Raw genomic sequence first — 20126 nt, 5'->3', positions numbered from 1 at the left:
TGCACTTTGGATAATCTGCTGGTTATCCTGCTTCCTCTAGAAATTTGAGTAAAGAAATACATCTGGGACTCAGAGTGGAAAAGCAAAGACAGCACTTTGGGAATCTGATGAAATATTGAGGGGCAGAAGTAACAGCTCCGGTCGGTAAAAATAGAGTTAGATTTGCACAAACAGCTTGGACTGGGAAATGATGGAAGGAAGTGAAGCATGGCAGGATTGGTTACAACAGGAGGAAAGGTTAGAGCCGTTTTTGTTTCTTCCTCTGCTCCATTTATCCCAGCTGATTTAGTGTTTGCTAAACCACCAAAGTTACAAGTCAGGCGGGGCAAGTCAATCATGTTTCATATCCTAAATAAGAGGTTAAAGTTGGAGACATGCACTGTGTGTGTATTTCCTGTAATTACTTACTTCAGCCAAGCTGTCTTTGACTTTTTTCATTTTCACCACTCATCTTGTTGCAGACAGAATGCTTTATGGCTGCTTTTCAGTTGTCAATGGACCTTTTTTTCCTCCACTAATTTTTAACCACATATATTCACCAGGAGCAGAAACAGATGTTTCTTTTTGGCGAATAAAGAGTTGTTACTTTTTTAAATCAGTTTTCTATTTTCTAATAAAATAATTTCTGTAAAATTTTTACTGTCATTTAAAATAAATGAACAATTTTTGTTGCATTTGACAGATCTAAGCACACTGAACTGCTTTGCCCATTAAAAAGGAAGTAGACTGATATGAGCTATTGTCTGACGTAGAAGGGCACTCTAAGAGAAGAGGGTGGCCTCTGTATTTTTTGTAAACAAATGCATATACAGTATCATGGTCTTTTGTTATTCTCTTGGATTTATTTGTGTTTTTCATTTTTCCTGTGTAATTATTACACAGTGCTTACTGGACCGTGGAATAAGGCCTGGCATCACTGATATTCACTTCTTTTTTTTTCTTTTTTTTTTTGATGATATTCACTTCACATTAGCTAAAAATGACGGCTCATAGTAGATGCATATGTAGAGAAAAATGTGTGTATTCATTAAGGTCAGTACCACTCCATGCGGTCAGCATCACAGTTGCAGTAGTGTTGTAGATCGACACAGTCGCCCTGCAGACCGCAGGCACACTGCTGGCTGCCCGGTTGAGCTCCACCCCAATAAGTCTGAACTCGACCTGCACCCGGTCCACCGAACCACCAGCTGAGTGGAGAGCCCTCTGAAACACAAATGTACACCAAAACCAACGTGAACAACTTCTGATAAGTCATCTTCATAAATCCGAGTTTTATCTTGAGGGGATATTGTGCTATGAAAAGCTGAAGCTGCAAATATTTAAATTTCCTAAATGTGTGCAACCTAAATTACAGTCAGACATGCAGTAACCTATACATTAGTAGTAGAAACCTGCCAAGTAAAGTCTAAAATGAGAAAAAAATACAGCAAAAGTGAAATCACCTAATCTAAATTGTGTGTTTTCTGTGTGCTTGAGGTCATTAAACTTGTCTAATATGCATGTAATACAAAAAAACTGTATTCATTTCTTTTTAAAAAAATACATCTTATTAAGACTTCTCTCCACTATACCGTGTACATAAATACTACCTAGATAAGCTTGCTCACTGTCGCTCTCACATCACGTACTGCTCTTATCTTGCGATGCTGATGTAGAGAGTGACCTTTTTATTGTAAGTCACTTACAACAAAACTTTTAACTAAATGCCAGAGGGACATAACACAACACCACCACTCACTTAATTCTTGCAGTTCTCTTTCCTCATTTCATGCCCCGTTTTCCCTGAACAGTGTTTTCTAGCTAGATGTCTTCCCTGCCCCCAGACAGGCGATGGACAGAGGATTATAAATGCATAATGAGTACCAAAGGAGCTAATACTAAGCACGCAGTGCTCCACTGCACTTTTTCTCTGTATGCTGCTTGGTTACCAAAAGGATTAAAGATAAATGTTGGCTGACAAACATGAATGGTTTCCAGTTAGATATAAAGGGTGTTCTTTGTAGTTTAGCTCAGTCTAAATGGCTGTGTTTGGGTCAATTAAAGAGTTGCAGGACCGTGAAAAAACATCGAAAAGAAAAACGCAGACAAAATAATTGGGCTTAATTCTCGAATCTAAAAGAAGGAGACATGTAAACACAATCCATTAGTCTGACTCACTGGTAAACAGGAAGAAAATCCTGATGCTGATTAAGTTTGCAGCAATGAGCATAGCAATCATTTTGTTTTCTCTAGTGGAGCGGGGAAGACGTGTGGAGCCGCTGGGTGTTTGATTGCTTTCTTGAGAGCTTTGTTTTTGTACAAAATGATATATGCCTCTTATAACTTAAAAAAATTGATTCAGTGAGTCACTGCTTGAATATTTTACTATCCTAAAGATGATTATTTGCTTTGCTGTCATTTTCTGTGAGTAAATCATTTTTTGCTTTTGGTGGTAAACAAATCTAAAAAGGCAAAGTCAGCACACGTTCACATTTTTGTACTTCTTCTCGTTTCATCAGCTGAGCAGTTGCATTGCTTTTGGGTTTGTTTTCTTTTAAACAGGGGTCTCACCTGGGGTGTTGAGGAGACGGGACATTTTGCAGTGATAAGACAGTTCCTGTTCACAGTGCTCCGACTGCTTAATAACGGCCAACAGCTGCTCTTCCTCAGACGAGTAGTCAAAGTGGATTGAATACTGGTTTACGCCTGTAAATGGTCGGAGTCTGGTCAGTTCTGTGTTGTTGTGCTGGATCACCATCCATGTGTTCTCCTCTGCAGACAGAGATATGCAGGCATGATTGATGCCAATTACACCACAAGGTGAAAGAGAATTAAAATAAAGGAAACTTTTTCCTCCATTTCTTCTCCTCTTTTAGGTTCAAAGAGTGGCTTTTTTAAAACAAGCTTTATTTAACCAAGGTAATCCAAAAGACATAAACAACAGGGACACAGTATGAATCAAAAAAGAACAAGCTGAGGTCGGGCACAGTAGAAACACCAGGTTAACAAGGCGTAGCTTAAAATAATTAAGTTGATAACAAATAAGAAAAAATAAGGAAGTAACTAAATGGAGAATCACAGAGACGAGATGAAAAAAGGCACTAGACTAAAGCACAAAGAAACTTTCTCACAAAGAAAGTAACAAAAGTCTAGAAACAGTACAAAAACCAAAACCATCCTTCATCCGCTTTATCCGGGGCCGGGTCGCGGGGGCAGCAGCCTAAGCAGAGAAGCCCAGACCTCCCTCTCCCCAGCCACCTCCTCCAGCTTATCCGGGGGGAACACCAAGGCGTTCCCAGGCCAGCCGAGAGATATAATCTCTCCAGCGTGTCCTGGGTCTGCCCCGGGGCCTCCTCCCAGTGGGACATGCCCGGAACACCTCACCCAATAGGCACCCAGGAGGCATCCTTGTCAGATGCCCGAACCACCTCAGCTGGCTCCTTTTGATGTGGAGGAGCAGCAGCTCTACTCTGAGCCCCTCCCGGATGGCTAAACTTCTCACCCTATCTCTAAGGGAGAGGCCAGCCACCATTCGGAGGAAGCTCATTTCCGCAGCTTGTATCCGCAATCTCGCTCTTTCAGTCACTACCCACAGCTCGTGGCCATAGGTGAGGGTAGGGACGTAGATTGACTGGTAAATTAAGAGCTTTGCTTTTACACTCAGCTCTCTCTTCACCATATATGTATATATCTATATCTATATATATCTATATCTATATCTATAGCTATATATCTCACACTAGGAACTGCAGTCAGCGTCTGTTACGAGGAATCCCAGCCCCACTGAAAGTCAAAGCCCCACTCACGGCACTTGAGTCTGACTTCTCAAATGCTAATATAGATGAATGTGAACATCTATTCTAGCTTGGCTGTTTGCTGTATATGTTTGTAATGTTCAGTTTCCACCTTCTTCTACACTAAAAATCACTAAATACGTTTTTCTGTAAAATAAAAAGCATGGAATTAAATTAAAGTTATTTAAACCATATCAATAGATGGATAGAGAAGAGTCTAGGAGTCTAGACAGAAAAAGTGCTGATAGAGACTGACTGGAATATCTATATAATAATGAACAAGAAAAAGTTCTGTAGTATCATAACAGAAATAATACAAACATCAGAAAAAAGACAAGGGGGTGCATAAGGTGCATTAAAAACAGTTGAGTGTCATTATTTATGTGCAATTATGTAAATGTTAATACAAGCAAATGTTGACTGTTGATGGTAGTAAAGGGGTCTGTAAGTGTGGTTGTGTCACCTGTCATGTTGCAGTAGACCAGCTGCGGTTTGATTGGTCCGCTGCCGTCCACGTCGATATAAAAATGTCCCGATGTGTTGCCATTGTGTTTGTATGCCTCACAGGACTGTTCATACACAGCTGGAAGGAAAATAATGAGATCAACAACGTCAACATGCTGGCCCATGGGAGCTGCCAGGGGATGGAGATCAAAACTATGGAGGATTTGTTCTGGGGTTCTGCTTCATACGTACGTATTGCCACTGAATCAATGTCATATGATCAGAGTGAAGAAAATAATCAGAGGTTCTCATGAACTAAAGTTATATCCAGCCGGAGACGATGGTAATGACTAGTGGGAATACACAGTGAATAAATAAACTTCTGCTCCGTCTCCTTCTTTTTATGCTTGAGCCCATAAAGCAACACCCATATCTAAACACTTCACCTGTTTATCTCTTTTCCTCAACTCAAAGAAAATACTTTTATTTATCAGGATTAAAAAAGGCTTTCACAAAAATCTCTTTACAAGTCTTGAGGCTCTAACTTGAGATAACTGACACAGAACTAGAAGCAGGGACCACCTTATGTACATAAATGTATGTATTGATTCAGTATTTGGCAGTGTAGCATCATCGCCCTCTTTCCTTTTTTTTTTTTTTTTTTTTTTAAATGACATCAGAAACAGCAGTATGTGACATTACGTGATGGCAGAGCTTCAGTTCATCCTTTGTCATTTTTTTTTTTTTTTTTTTTTCGCCCTCTTTCCTTTTAATCATGCACCATGAAAAAGTGAGAAGTTTCCTGGACAGGCATCCCAGGAAGCTCTTAAATCTAAAACGCCGCTTAGTTGTCCAAAGAAAAACTCTTTGTTCTGTCACAAGTACCAATTTGCATCACCACCACCAACAAAGGGAAAAATCCATGTCACTGTAATTGTAGCACCCTCAGAATCACGAGTTTTGTAAACACTGGAGCTGGAGCTACCAGCTCGACAGGTCATTCGATGCTGCTTTAAAACCCCTCACGTGAACGATGGGGAGCAAGATGAGACTATTATGTAGATGAAAGCAGCACAACACACTATTAAGGGTGATCTGTCTTTCAATAAATAATACTGTCATAAAACAATAAAAAGGGAAGAAAAATGAACTGCCTGCAAGTTTTCAGTTATTATACTGTAAGTCATCCCGTTACATTATGTACAAGGTAATTAATTATCGGAATTAAAGTTCTTTTTCTCTTACAATTTTTCTTCCAGCTTAATTTAATTAAAGCAAAGTTTCATCTGTCAAAACTATCGCACTGTCTTTTCATTAATATGAAAAATGCTTTTGGTTTTGACGAAATGGGAGTTTAATTATGCCACGTCAAGGCGGCGTTAACGGGGTTGTCACATTTGTGATTTGTGACAACTTGATTTTTTTTTACTTTGTCTTCTGTTTGTTGTTTTTTTGTTTTATTTCAAACATGTAAATATATAATAATAAATCACCTTCCATGTTTTACACAATCAAAGAGTCCAAAACATTAGGACATTTTGCTTAATAACTAGTTTAACACTAGCCTAAAAGGATGTGCTTCACGTCTCAGACTGAAAGTTTGGACCTTGTTTTTCACCTTTGGCCAAGACTCCCACAAATTGTATTACATGATAAGGTATAGGTAATGCAACAAGATGAAAGGAAACTAAAACAGTGTCGGATTAGGAACAGGTAAAAAAAAAAAAAAGTGGTTATGATGGATAAAAGCATTAATCACATTTGTTCAGTCTCAAGGATGCACACACTCACGTCTTCTGATGAATAACATGTATTTTTGAATAACTTTATTTAGAAAAGCAAAAGACTCATTTTAGAAGGTGAAAACTACGCATCAAGTCAGAAGTTCACAGTGCGATTAAAAACTAAAAGGATATGTACAGTAGCGAAGCATAAATATGATGACTAAATCCTGAAGCCATGTTTACTTTTAATAGGTTTATTGGTTTCTTATGGTTATTATCTGTTGAGGTGAATTAAACACAAAGAAAGCAGGGAAGCTAGTTAAATTCCTCAGCAGGGGAGTACTGGATGGCACCGGGTAGAGTGGTTACTATTGCCAAAGGTCCCACGTGTCCTTTTTCTTGTGTGTCCATGTTCTCCTTGTGCCTGTGAGTTCTCTGATTGTATTCCTTCCACAGCATACAAAACATGCTCATTAGGTTAACTGGTGATTCTAAGTTGACTGCAGGCATGAATGTATGCATTTTTATGTATTTTATTCATGCAACAGACTAGCAGCCTGTTGCTGGGACAGGATCCTGGATAGGTTTTCCCTATCCATCTATACATGGATGGCATACTGGAGTATGGTTTTCAGGACAAGCTATAAGTGAGACCTTTGTCTCATACATAGATTTACCCGAGATACAGTTTTGAATCAAAAATGAATGCTGTAAAATAAAGATTTATACAGCTATTCTTTTAAATTTTACAAATTCTATTTGTGGCTGTTATGACTTAAATCTGCTTGAAAGGTGACTCACAGCTGTGGCAGGTCGCTCCACTGTAGCCACTGTCAGAGCAGTTGCAGTGAAAGACAGTCCAGGACTGACTGCAGGGACCGCCGTGTTCACAAGGACTGGGAGAACACCTGAAACACACCGAGGGAGAGAAAAGTCGAGAAGATTATGAAATGGCACCCTGCTGGATGTTTGTGTGGGAGACAGTTGAACGTCTCTAAGGTCACAAAGCAAAAAAAAAAAAATGTATACATTGTTATATATACATACATACTGTGACAGCAGATTTGAAAACATCCATTTGTTTTTTGGCAGCTTGAACACTAGGAACCAATTTTAACTGCTAAAAACCTTTCAAATGGGACAAAAGCAGTTGATGCCAAAACATACCTTTCATCTGTTATTGTCAAGCGCATCCAACTTTGTTTTGTTTGAAACAGCTGCTGAAGCATCTTTTATGTTTTAGCCGAGTCACTTATCGTACAATGAGCGAGCAGACTCGAGCTATTTATGAACACTTTGACGGGAAAACCGACTGCCAGGATCAACTCTTTGACCTTTTGGAATTACTTAATGGTGCAGATGATACTAGATAATTATGATTGGCCAAAATGCTTTCAAACTCTCAGTATACTCAGTGTACTCTCAAAGCACTTGAAATTATTTTCACAATGACTCTGTTATATAAAGCTCTTTTGTTAAATGGACAGAAAGCATTTCAAATGTTTACTCATACATGTCACTCACTTCATGGTCAAATGTGTGTAGGAGGGTCAGGAAAAAAATGCAGAAAATATTTCACTTCGAATATTTGCAGGAGGTTCTATTTTCAATTTGGGTAACTTATTGTGGGAGGCTGATGAAGTGGGGGAAAAATAATCCGGTGTACAACATCTTTTGTAACATTGCGAAACAATTCAGCTGAAAGCTCATTTAGTAAAAGACAAAATATAATTTCTTTGCTTTTCACATACTTTCCTTCTGAGAGAAAGCATGCGCAACTGAGTTTAATATTTCTTTCCATAGGTTACAACTGGTTTTATAGGAACTGACAGTTATATAGACCTTTTCTAGTAACATATAACATTCAAAGCACTTTACCCTTCAAGCTATATTCACCAATTAACACACCCTTGTATGCATCAGTGCAATTTGGGGTGCAGTGTTTTGACTGAGTGTTACGGCCCTAGCTGGGCCTCCTGATACTGCCCTTGTGTGGGTGTGGTGTTTTTCTCCGCCTCCTCCTCTTTTGCTCCACCCCTCTGTCTCTCTCTTGCTCTTCTCTCTCCCCAGGACACAGCTGCTTCTGATTAGCCTCGTTTGCCACCTGGGCCCAGTCAGCTATCACCTCTCTGAGGTTATATAAGCTGGGGATGAGCTGTGAACAGGGTGGGGTGTTCTCTGGTGTCTCTGCGTTGTGTGTGGTTAGCCTGCTCAAAGTGTGGAGTTGTGGAAACAGCATAGCTGCTTTGCGTGAGTAGTGTGGGCTTGTGGGCCTTGGCAGCAGTAAAGCCAGCTGCTGTTAGTGACAGGGTGAGCTTGTGGGCCCCTGGAAGTACCTCCTCGTGGTGTGGAGTTTTTGTTTGGTTGTTGTGTTCTTTGTTGTTGCAACCCTTTTTCTCTTTTTCCAAGTGTTATTGGTAAAACGGCGTTGCCGGCTCTTTATGTTAAGATGATCTATAATAAAGACTATTTTATTTACTGAAAACACTGGTCTGTTTTCCTTTCATTTTGTTCTGGACTCATTTGTTACTGGTCCCCTCACTCACATGCCTAGACCCTTTCGGGGGGAACGTAACACTGAGGATAGTATGCATGCAGGATGGATGAGCCAGGAGTCAACTCTCTCTCTGACCTTCCAATTAGAAGAAAACAAGCTCTATCTCTTGAGCCATAACTGCCAAAAATCCTTTAATTCAATCTGCATCCTTAATTTTGCAAAAATAAGTCAAGGCTGGGAAAACATTTCCTCCCAAAAAGTCAAAAAGCAGATACTTTTCTTTCAGACAGATTTTTGTGATTTGGTTACTAAACATGTGTTGACAAGACTATAGTAAGTCCAGCGATGCAGACACTATACTGCTATACTGTGGTAAAGAGGTAATCATTAAGGCATAGCTGGCCCATACACATTCCTTCCCTTACCTACACTATGGCCACAACTTTGGGTGGAACAAATAAGCTCACAGTGTCAGGGGTTCATGTAGTCTGATCCTTAGGATCCGAATACATGCTGCATTACATTAAATGGAGCCAAATGAGGTGGTTTGAGCATTTAACTAGGATCCCTTTTGGATGCATCTTTGCTGAAGAGTTTCACAGCTGGCTTGAGAAACACCTTAGTGTTCTTCTGGAGGAAATGTAGGTGGTAGCTGGAGAGAGGTGAGTGCTGCCCACAGAAATGACTTTGGACAGAGGGTGATTGTACAAGTGTGTGCATACATACATGCATACACTTGCTATTTTTTTTTTTTACACAAATAATAAAAGAAACCCCAAAATAAATATTGTAACTACATAAAATCTCAATTGTCCCAAGGGATTCAACTCCACCATCTTGAACTGCAGCTGTTAATGTGCATATGTGAGCTCAGCACCATCTGAGGCAGCTTCTGGTTGGAGGGGCCCTCCAGGTTGCAGCAGATCTACAGAGCAGAGCAAGCAAGCATACCTGTGTGAGGTGGGTGTGAGAAATGCTAACAAATTTTGTTTAAAAAAAATTTAAGCATAAAAACAACAAAATGAAAAAGAAAAAAAGTGTTCAGCCTTTAAAAGAAAGATAAATAACCAAGCCTGGTCAGGTCTTTAATGTTTTGCTTTATCGTGCTTTTGCTGTGACTGCTCCAAAGTTGTGGAAAGATCTGCGCTTGCACGTTAGACAGGCCTCTTCTCTTTCTGAGTTTAAAACTCTTCTTAAAACATATTTATTCGCTGAAGCCTTTGTTTAAGGGGGTTGACTCAATTTTGTTTTAACATGTTTTATTTTAGTTATTTAGTTATTTATTTTATTTTTATTTTTACTTTGCTTATGCTATTTCCATATGTACAGCACTTGTGAACTCTGGTTTTATGTTAAAGTGCTTTATAAATAACGATGGTATGGTATGGTATGTGGATTTGCACAATTATAATAATTGCACAAATCACTCAAAAGGAAAAATATTCTCTCAGTTGTGTTAGTTTTTTCTTTTTTTCCTAATAAACACTCAGCTCCACTCTGACTGGGATAATATATAAAGACATCACGTACACAACTTTGAGTAGAACAAATAAGCTCTCAGGGGTCAGGGGTCCATGTATGCAACAATATAGATAGAATGACAGAAATGTTGGAACAAGGGGCGGGTTTTTCATATAACTAAAGACATGTAGATGCAGATTTCTGCATACTGCCATTTTGTCTTGGAAATTTTTGTTAATGAAGTTTATTTTTGAAGATGTGGGATTAAACATGATGATCATGAAGGTGGTGACAGAGATGAAGACTTAGATGAAATGGAAAAAGTACAGGAAGAAAGAAAGCACAATTTAACTTCTACCCTTCCTAACTGAAATATCCCAAGCATCATTTGGCACTCTTCAAAGAACAGAAAAAGAATGCAGACACAAAACATCCTCTACTCCCCCAGTGCACACAGGCACATGCCTGCCCTGCACATATATTATGACATAACAGCCTCTGGCAAACACTTTCTACACTGAAATGCACTGTCACAGACAGATAATTGCAGATAGATGACCAACAAAGTTGTCTACAGACTGCAAACAACCTTATATAAAACACTTCCATCCTCTGCATTCATACTTAGCCCTAAGGCATTCAGGGATTGTCTTTACTCAGTAAATCAGGGTCCAGGAGCCCACTACCTCACAGAGCCTCGTGAGCCACATGACCATTTTAACATACCAAAACCAAACTCCACAGAGATTCCCATCTTTTCTCAGACTGTGTTTTTATTGGCGGTCAATAAAAACTTTAAAATGTGTTTCAACCAATTCTTGTTTTTAGTCTGGCCCAAAATATGTTTTGCCAGTACTCAGTAAAATGCCTATTTACTAAAGACAGGGATTATTTTTCACTCAATCCAAGTATTTTCACTTATAATGAGGAAAAGGAGAATTTACTGAAAACCCTTTGTCTTTTGTGGCCTCAGAATCTCATCTCTGCTTTTTGTGGATGATGTGATTCTGTTGGCTTCATCAGCTGGTGACCTCTAGTATGCACTGAAGCAGTTCACAGCTGAGTGTGAAGCGGCAGGTATAAGAGGTATCTCCAAGTATCTCTGAGTCTGAGGCCTTGGTTCTCAGCCTGAAAAGGGTGGAGTGCCCACTCTGGGACAGGGATGAGTTGCCCTCATTGAAGAAAGATATTGGGAGCAGGGCATTTACAGACAGATTGGGCTGCATATCCAGTGATGCCAATGCTGTACTGGTCTGTTGTGATGAACAGAAAGCTGAGCATAAAAGCAAAGCTGTCATTTTACCAGTCCATGTCCTTACCCTCACCTCACCTGGTCATGACGTCTGTGTAGTGACTGAAAAAATAAGACTGTGGAAACAAGAAATTAACTTTCTCTAAAGGCCTCTCCCTTAGAGATTGGGTGAGAACTTCAGTCACACATGAGGGACTTGGAGTAAAGCCACTACTCCTCCACATTCAAACGGAGCCAGCTGAGCTGATTCTGGCACCTGGCTAGAATGCCTCCTGGATGCCTCCTGGGTGAGGTGCTCCAGGCATGTCCCACCGGGAGGAGGCCCCAGGGTGGACCCAGGACACATGGCAGAGATTGCTTCTTCTGGCTGGCCTGAGAACGCTTTGGTGTTCTCCCGGATGAGCTGGAGAGGGAGGTTTGGGCTTCTCTGTTCAGGCTGCTGCCCCCATGACCATGTAAGAAAACGATTAATGTATACACAGCAAATCGCTCTAATATACAATATTTTCCACAATATTAAAAATACTTAGAGGAGAAGTTTACAGTATATTGATCATTTCATTGCAAAGCTAACACTCCCTGGTTTCACTATAACTATCATCACTATGATAATGAAACACACAAGTGCCCTGAAGAAGCACACCATATCTCCTTTCTTATGTGTTAAGCTGAAATTAGCTGGCAGCTCTGGTTTAAAAAAGGTCTTCAGTTGATGTTGAGCTCTTTATGGGCTTTCGTTCCTTTGTACTATTAATAAAGCACTTCCTCACACCTTCCTTAAAATAGTATTATTAGCCACAGCAAACAGCTTTGCTGCTGGCAGAGCTGTTTGCTTTTGACACCAAAACGCACACACATACAATAACACAAAGAGTATACAGTAATAACCTGCTCTGAAGTATGACCACCACATTAAAGCCGTGTTGCCGAGTCCATTTTCCACCTGACTTTACAGTACGATATATCCCACGAGGCCAAAATTCAATCAGCAGGATTACAGTGAGGGAACATATGGTTGATTATTTTCTCCTGTCTTTATTGGAAAACAGATTTTGTTTATAGTTTTGTTCCAGTGAGCAGTCAGATCTGTGGAAGAACTGTATTCTACTGAATAATAATGATAATAATAATAACAATAATACAGGAACAGCACAACATTTAATTAAAATCATCCAAGCAGACGCTCCTTATCTGGCAAGGGTGTGTGGTTTGTACAATATTTGTGGGTAAGCTTTACATTCAGTTCACTGTATTTGCAGAAGGAGTGTTTGTGCTTCTGTGTGTGTGAGCGTGTGTGTGTTTGTTCCTGTTCCCTAGAGGCTTTTATAATTGTTGTAATTGTCTCATTAATTGTACTGCTATTTGGTGTGCCAACAAAACAATAAATGAGTGGTTCTGCTTTCCCTCCTTCCCTCCCTCATCTGAGTCTCTCCTCCTCTGAGGCCCCAACTCTGAATCTAAACTGTCACTGATGACATAAAGCACATGCTTGCACGTAATTGTATCATCTTTCCATCAATTATTGAAAATATGTATCATGAGGTGCAAAATAGCTCTCGGTTCAGTTCTTTTCAGTTTAACTCAAAGTTGCATTAGCCTCGTAATAGGTAATAAATATTCTGATTCTGGTAGTTCATCTCAGCGCTGCAGAAATTTATGGCATCTTTTAGCTCATTATTCTTCCTTAATGTTAGTTCATTCTCAGTGTTCTCATCAGCATTGTTTTAATTACAAGCAGCTTAAACTGAATGGAAATTATCTGTTTTTATTGCTCCCATTCATATTGAACTCAAAGGAAAATTTCAACATATCTTAGGAAATCAAAGGATATCTTATTGTTGTGTACCCACAATAAGATATCCTAGATAGCATGTGAAACTGGTTAACAGGTAATGTTAACATGCAAATTATTTGCTAATTTCAATTTTGGGGCCATTTTCTTGGAGTCAGTGTCAGAAGCTTTTACATCTTCCCTGAGATGATGCAAATGACATGTAGTTCATGTAACTCGACATTTTTACCCGCACTGCATTAATTGCATGGCTCAAGCAAGGATCCAAAAACTAAAAGTGGGAAGAAAGCCAGAAACAACCTATTCTGGACAGAAGAACAATAATGCATTCCATAACCGATGGCGTTAACAGCATGCTAATTTCAAATGTAAAAATTCACTTATAGGTACACTACTGAATTTTAATCTCTAAACAGTTTTATATGTAATATAGTTCACTAAAAACAGCTTTAGGCGTGACCTTGATTAAAAAAGAACTTTTTCACATGAGGAGTTTCTGTAAAGTAGATATTATCGCTGGGGTGTCATAATTGACTGGTTAGATGGATCTAATAATGGATGTGTACTGGATGTGCTATCAGCAAGCTGTTGGTCATATATTGAACTTGATTGGTCCACTGCCTAAATTAGTTTAAAGCTCAAGAAAAAAAATTATATTGGCAAGGAAAAAAAATGTCACAGCACCTATTTTACATCACTGGTTTCCACCGATCATTTCCTCTTAATAACTGTGTGAGTGTGAGTGCTTGCTTGGGTTTGCTTGTATGACTTCTGAATGGAGAAATGTCTCTTTCTAAGCAATAAAAAACAATAAAAATATTAAAAATATATCTAAAAAACAGTCTTCCACACCATTGTGTTTCTTATTTGACACAACATGACTGGAAACTTTTTTTTTTTTAGCTTTCCGTCTACGTAATCTATAATTATAATATAAATATTAGGGGTGCAACGATATTCGTATCGATATTGAACCGTTCGATACAGTGCTTTCGGTTCGGTACGCATATGTATCGAACAATACAAAATTTGTAATTTATTTTATCAACTTTCCTTCTGACGATGCTGTCTGTGTTGAGCGCTCAGTGAATCTGCGTTTGACTACTCCGCCTAGGGTCGACAGTGCAGCCTAGGCGGAGTAGTCGAACGCAGATTCACTGAGCGCTCAACACAGACAGCATCGTCAGAAGGAAGAGCGCAGGGCAAGCTAGCGAGACAGAAGTTAAGCTCTCCTTACAACATGGACCTCCCCCACCCTCATTCAGATCTGGCGTTTGGAATTATTTTGGTTTTCATGTGACGTATGACTCTGAAGGTAAGCGAGTCATGGACTAAAGTAAAACAGTATGTTGGATGTGCCATGCAATGCTTAATTACATGGGTGGGAACTAGTGTGTTAGCGCAGTTAGCTCGTTAACGTGTTGGCCGTCTAGCCCCATGCACGGGCGATCGGCGGTAGCTCGTTAACGGAGATTTGCCGTGTTGTGGCGTTAAGGTCGTTTCAACGAGATTAACCTGAAAGCACTAGTGGGAACACAACGAATATGACTGCACATTTACGCCGACATCATCCTAGTGCAAAGACAAGTGGAAGCAGAAAAAAAAACAAGCAAGCATGCTACTAACTTTAGCCGAGTCATTTAGACAGCTGTTTAATATGCTGCTGAGAATATAGCCCAGAAGAAGCGGATAGTATAGCTTTTATTTTGGAAAGAGACATTTCTCTGTAATAAACTCTCTTTTCCAAAGATGAGTGATTCCTCAATCAGATACAGGGCTCGCAATATCGCTAGCCCAACGTCCTGGAGCTAGCGATTTTTTTCAGTCGGGGTACCAAAATCTATCTCTGCCCTGCCCGTCGGGCTATTGTAGGAAGGAAAAATATATTTCAATGCTTTTGCATTCTTTCAGAAATGTAGCTGGGTAATTATGTCATTGGCATCGGTGAGCCACTGTCAATATGTGACATATTGAAGTCGCGTTTGAATTTGCGCTTGTTTTTTTGCTTTCACTTTGCAATCGTGCGAACTGTGTATAGAGAGCGACAGCACTGATCTGTGAGTGATGATAATTTGCGCACCAATTCCTCTGACATCGTCTTATTAATTGTTAGCTTACTATGCAAACATGACAAGTGAAATCTCCCGCAGCTTAAACATGTGAGAGGTTGATCGCGCAGAGAATCGCTGAGCTTATGTGAGTACGTGTGTAAAAGCAGCAGGATTTATATTTGACTACGATGACCTGGATGACTGAGAACCTTCACAGACAGATATATATTTTAGTTCTGCTGAGCCAAATAAGACAGGTCAGGGTGAAGAAGTGACAGCCAAAGAAAAGCTTACCACAAAACGGAGAAGTTATGACAAATCAGACTATAAGGCAAAAAGAAAGTGCAGCTTTATGGTTTCATGGACAAAAGAATTTCTGTGGCTGCGATATGACGAGCTAAATAACCAGGGCTGCACATAAGTGGTCCGCAGGTGCGCATTCGCTGTCAAAATAAAAAACACGCACAAGGGTTAGGGTTAAATTTAAAAACTGTACTTTTGAGTTAAAATATATATTTATAATTTTAATAAATGACAAATTAAAAAGGCATGAACATTTTTTTGTATCGAAAAAATATCGAACCGTGACACCAAAGTATCGAACCGAACCGAACCGTGAATTTTGTGTATCGTTGCACCCCTAATAAATATATGATTTTAGCAAGCCCCCTTTTTTTAATAAGAAATTGCTTATTATGTTTCGTGACAACAGCTGCAACCCTGCTAAATGCCATCACATTCTTATTATGCTGTATGAAGTAAATGCCTTAAATTGTTTGCCTTTTATATATTGCATTACTTGCACTAAACTATTATAACTGTTTGCATTTTCAGCAGATGACACCTGTTGTCACTAGGATGGCCAAGTGATTTAGGTATCGCACTGTTATGAACGTTTCTTCTTGTGGCTCTCGGTCTCACGCCTGGTACAGTAAAGGCCATAAACTAAAGTTCCACTTGATAAATGGTCCTGTCACGTTACTGTAATAGAGAGTTCTGCTTGACAAAGCATGTATGAAGTTCAGTGGGGGCTTTTTTTCAATTAAATTATAAAGAGATGAAACAAGTGGTCTTACAACCTCTGGCAAAATTACAGAATCACCACATGTGGAAGATGTTCATTTAGATTTTTTACTTTGAAGGAAATAAACTAATGACATAGCTGATCATCTATGTATGTCTATGTATGTATACCTATATATATATATATATATATATATATATATATATATATATATATATATATATATATATGCATGCATTAAATGCTATATTGGTATAGATGCTTTTTAGGGGCAGATATAAATCAAATCAACATGCAATCAATTAGGCCTTGTTTACATAGCACTTCTCAGACAAATCAGATGCTATTGAAAGAGCTTTTCAAGTGATTAGGATGCCCTCCTACAACAGTCATGTTTCTGATTCATGTTTTAGATTACATCAGGCTTATAACTGTCCACTTTTCTTCTTAGAGAAGTGAACATATCATGCATTAACAAAACACACAATTCTTTGTGCAATCTGTCTTGGCATTTATTTAATCTCAGTGTTGCTCAGTTGCTCCTACATTCCAACCAAACACTGGCCCAGTCCCATCTCCACCTAAAGTCTAATCACTAAGGCCTAATCACTTAATCCTCACAGACTTAACTGACTCAAGAAGCAATTGACATAAGACCTTGAGGGTTCAACTCACACCTCTGGTATAAGTACAAAATCTCATGCAGTTATACTTATATATGGTATAGAAAACATAATGTGTTCCTAAGATTTAAATAGGCCAGTGGTACCCATATTATAGTAATACAGATTCCAATTCTTTGAGCCTATCTCAGCTAAACAAACTGCTAAGGAAAAGGTTTGAGTCAGTCTTAGTATTTTTTCTTCTAATCATGCAAGTATGTAAGTACATAATACTTTGAAGTGGAATTTAAAAGAACAATGTGTCATGCCACATTGGTTGTAAAAAAAAAAAAAAGGGGAGACAGTATTATGTTTTTAAAATACATTTTTACCAAACTACTAAAACTTTCCATGGTTGGCTTTTACCTGATATTCTTGCCAGGAAAGTGGTTATGAAGGCAACACAGTTAAGATGCAATGGACAACAATCTTTGTGGGGTAAAATCAGACAGAATTATTTTGAAATAGAACATTTTGGTCCCTATTCCTACCAGAAAATGTCACTGTCAGCACTGCAATTATGGACAGCTTGCAATTTGTACACCAAAGCTTCACGATGATTTATTCTATGAATAACTGCTGTACTTGTAACAGACTGCACTCTGACATAAATATTTCCAGATTATCATTTTTCATATCTCTGCTAAATATCAGAGGGCTGCGTCAGAGCTAAGAGAAAACACTAATGTGCCTTAACAAAAGCAGAGTTTTTGAAAACTGACCTGTCAATGATTCCACAAATGTCAATCTGCAGGTTGCTGTAGTTTCCAAGTTGCTTTTCCTGCACCTTAATCAGGTCCAGGTTTTGATTGTCCACAGTAAACAAACGCATGCAGCCCTGGAAGACACTAAACAGGTTTCTGCACTTCTGACTGCCATCTTCAACAGGACAACCTGAACAGAAGAGAATCACAGCAGATGGCAAGAGTTAATAAAATAAAAGTGCACCAAAAAACAAATACAACAGATTTGTAGAGATGAACTGAGATGTGTATTGTATGTGGAAAACCCCCCTAAAACATTGCTGTATTGTGATGCAAACTGTGACTGTAACTGACTAACTAATGCACTGTGGACAGAGAATTCTATATATTTTTTGGTTTATTACAAAGTTTCTACATTTTATGCTCACTGATGCTTGAGTGGGTATAATTGCAGGGAATGACACAGCTGAACTGTGTCTTACCGCCGAAGAAGAGGTGACTTTCTACAGTGACAGGAAACGATGGGCTGGCTTGAGAGCTGTCTCTTTCCTCTTTATCCACTGTGATGGTTAGACGACCTTGTCTGGAATTCAGCTCCACTGAATGCCACTGACCGTCATTCAGAGAAGCACCTGGAAAGCAAACATCCATTAACACACCGCTGAAAATAAAATCTTTCCCGTGTGCCATGGTTGCACATCGAGCCATTAAAACCTTCGACAGATGTTGGGAACACTTTTTTCCCCCACATGGAAACCAAGCGTGGGTAGCAATGACCAAATTATATATCCTATCATACACCGTCTACTACACAAATACACCTAATTTAGATATATACCACTTTTCTTCTTGGAAACAGCTTGTAAATCATTTCTTTTTATAAAACATAATGTTATAAACTGATTGTTTCCTTGCTCATCACTTCACATGTGCCACAGAGGGGAAGGGCCGTATCTAACACATTGATTGCAGCAAGTGAGCTTCCCACTTCCTACATCCTCTGAGTGATCGACTTGTATCAAGTACAGACGGCACTGTGCCAGCCCTGTGGATCTGTATGTTATTAGGAGTTAAGGGAATAAATCAATATCTCATTATCTCCACTGTTTTCCTTACTTGCACTTCTTTGCTCAAGAAGACATCCTAATCATCCTACAATGCCATTTGCTGTTTGTAACATTGCTGAGTGACCAGAGGTTTAAAAATTAGGACAATGCAGAGCATAAATATTACATCTAAACATTTCAAAGCATGAAATGCAAAAATATTTGTCAGAAAAAGATTGGCTTATGTTTCTACATGAACTGAGATGATCTTTTTTCTCCATGTGCCATTAATAGGTCAGGCTGTTGAAGGATACTTTTGTCTGTCTTAATTGCTTTTCCAAAACCTAAATTAAAACAGCAAACATTTGTATATCAACACTGACGTCTGATCAATGCGACTCACCTTCTGTTCACATTGTTTCCTTTTTCCCTGTAACTTGTTTTGTGTGACTAGTAATGAACAAGATAAATACAGCTAAGCAGTGTCTGGAGACGTTCTGCTACAGTTGTGTCCTTGTGTTGATCACACTGCACATTTGTCACTGTAACCCTAGAAACTACATGCCAGCCATGCATCGCCCACTGATCACAATTACCTACCATTGTTACAGGATATAACAAAATAAATAAATAAATCAGTGTGAAAAACAATGATTGTTATATTTATTGTGCTAGAACTGGGTAGGGATTATTATTCTTCAAGGTATCTGGTCATTTCATGTCTTTTTACTGATATGAAGTTTAAGTCTAAATACTTGAAATTAGATGGACAGAAGTCATAGCTCACTGCTCTTCAAAGTGCAGTGAGTGTGGAAAAATAATGATTTGACATTCGTGTGATCGGTTCTAGCAACTTTACAGTTGATCTGTGGATCTGAAGGTGCTTGGGATTTGCTTTAGACTGACCTGCACTGAGCTCCAGCAGCGCCCTGCCGCTTTTATGGATCTGTAGTTGGAGTCTGGCCTCACTCAGGTACAACCAGGCCACGCCTCCTTGTTGAGGGAGTTCAAAACTAAGCAGAAGCCCCTTCTTATTCCAAGTCCTGAACTGAAAGCCTATAGATACGCCCCCTGATGAAGACATTGTAGTCCCCGGTAACTGAAGGAAGCTCTCAGGCCCAGTGAACGTCACCGCAACAGAAACTGGCTCAGCACACGAAAAGGTGACATTGCCCTGAGAGGGAAACATGCAGAGTGGAGAGAAAGAGGAGGTGTGACAGAAAAAAAGATACTATAGAGATAAAACAACATAAAACATGAATATTAATCAGCTACAGAGGGTGTGCTGATCTGACCTCATGTCTCCGTGATCTCATCAGCAAGTCTCCTTAAAGAGGACATTGGTATTACCATAATGATAACAGCAGAGCTTAGGATAAGATTAGAAAAGCAAACTCTAAAATGCCAAAGTCACCTAGTGTGGAGGTAAAAGAGATTTTAAAAAATGGAAATAAAATGAAGAGAGCATAGAGCATGGCCAGTACTGCAATATCTGACATCTCTGTTACAGTCCATTGTTTTGAGTAGTGGTAATGACGCGGGGTTCACCGCTAAAGCTGCGGCAGTAATTTATTATAGTCCTGACTCTCTGCTGGGAATTTCAGTCTGCTATCTTTACAATGCTCTGGAAACACAGATGACATCTAAAAGCCCTTTGTGGTGCAGTTAAAGTGATGTACAATTATTCATGTTGGAG

The 20126-nt window shown here is 39.2% G+C and overlaps 1 protein-coding gene across 2 annotated transcripts in view; it reads right to left on the bottom strand.

Annotated features, from left to right (window-relative positions):
* LOC113009907 (contactin-associated protein-like 4) overlaps positions 1-20126 on the bottom strand; it is a 122434-nt gene that overhangs the window by 33666 nt on the left and 68642 nt on the right. For both annotated transcript variants that reach the window (XM_026148549.1, XM_026148551.1), the window contains exons 8-14: positions 19337-19604; positions 17867-18016; positions 17403-17574; positions 6743-6849; positions 4237-4356; positions 2551-2751; positions 1041-1203 (exon numbers count right to left, since the gene is read on the bottom strand). In XM_026148549.1, the coding sequence (XP_026004334.1) occupies positions 1041-1203; positions 2551-2751; positions 4237-4356; positions 6743-6849; positions 17403-17574; positions 17867-18016; positions 19337-19604 (1181 nt within the window). The remainder of the gene's footprint in view (positions 1-1040; positions 1204-2550; positions 2752-4236; positions 4357-6742; positions 6850-17402; positions 17575-17866; positions 18017-19336; positions 19605-20126) is intronic.

This window comes from Astatotilapia calliptera, chromosome 18, assembly GCF_900246225.1.
Source record: "Astatotilapia calliptera chromosome 18, fAstCal1.2, whole genome shotgun sequence".
Taxonomy (NCBI): Eukaryota; Metazoa; Chordata; class Actinopteri; order Cichliformes; family Cichlidae; genus Astatotilapia; species Astatotilapia calliptera.
Note: the sequence above shows the minus strand (reverse complement) of the source record. Positions and strands in the feature narration are given on the sequence as shown.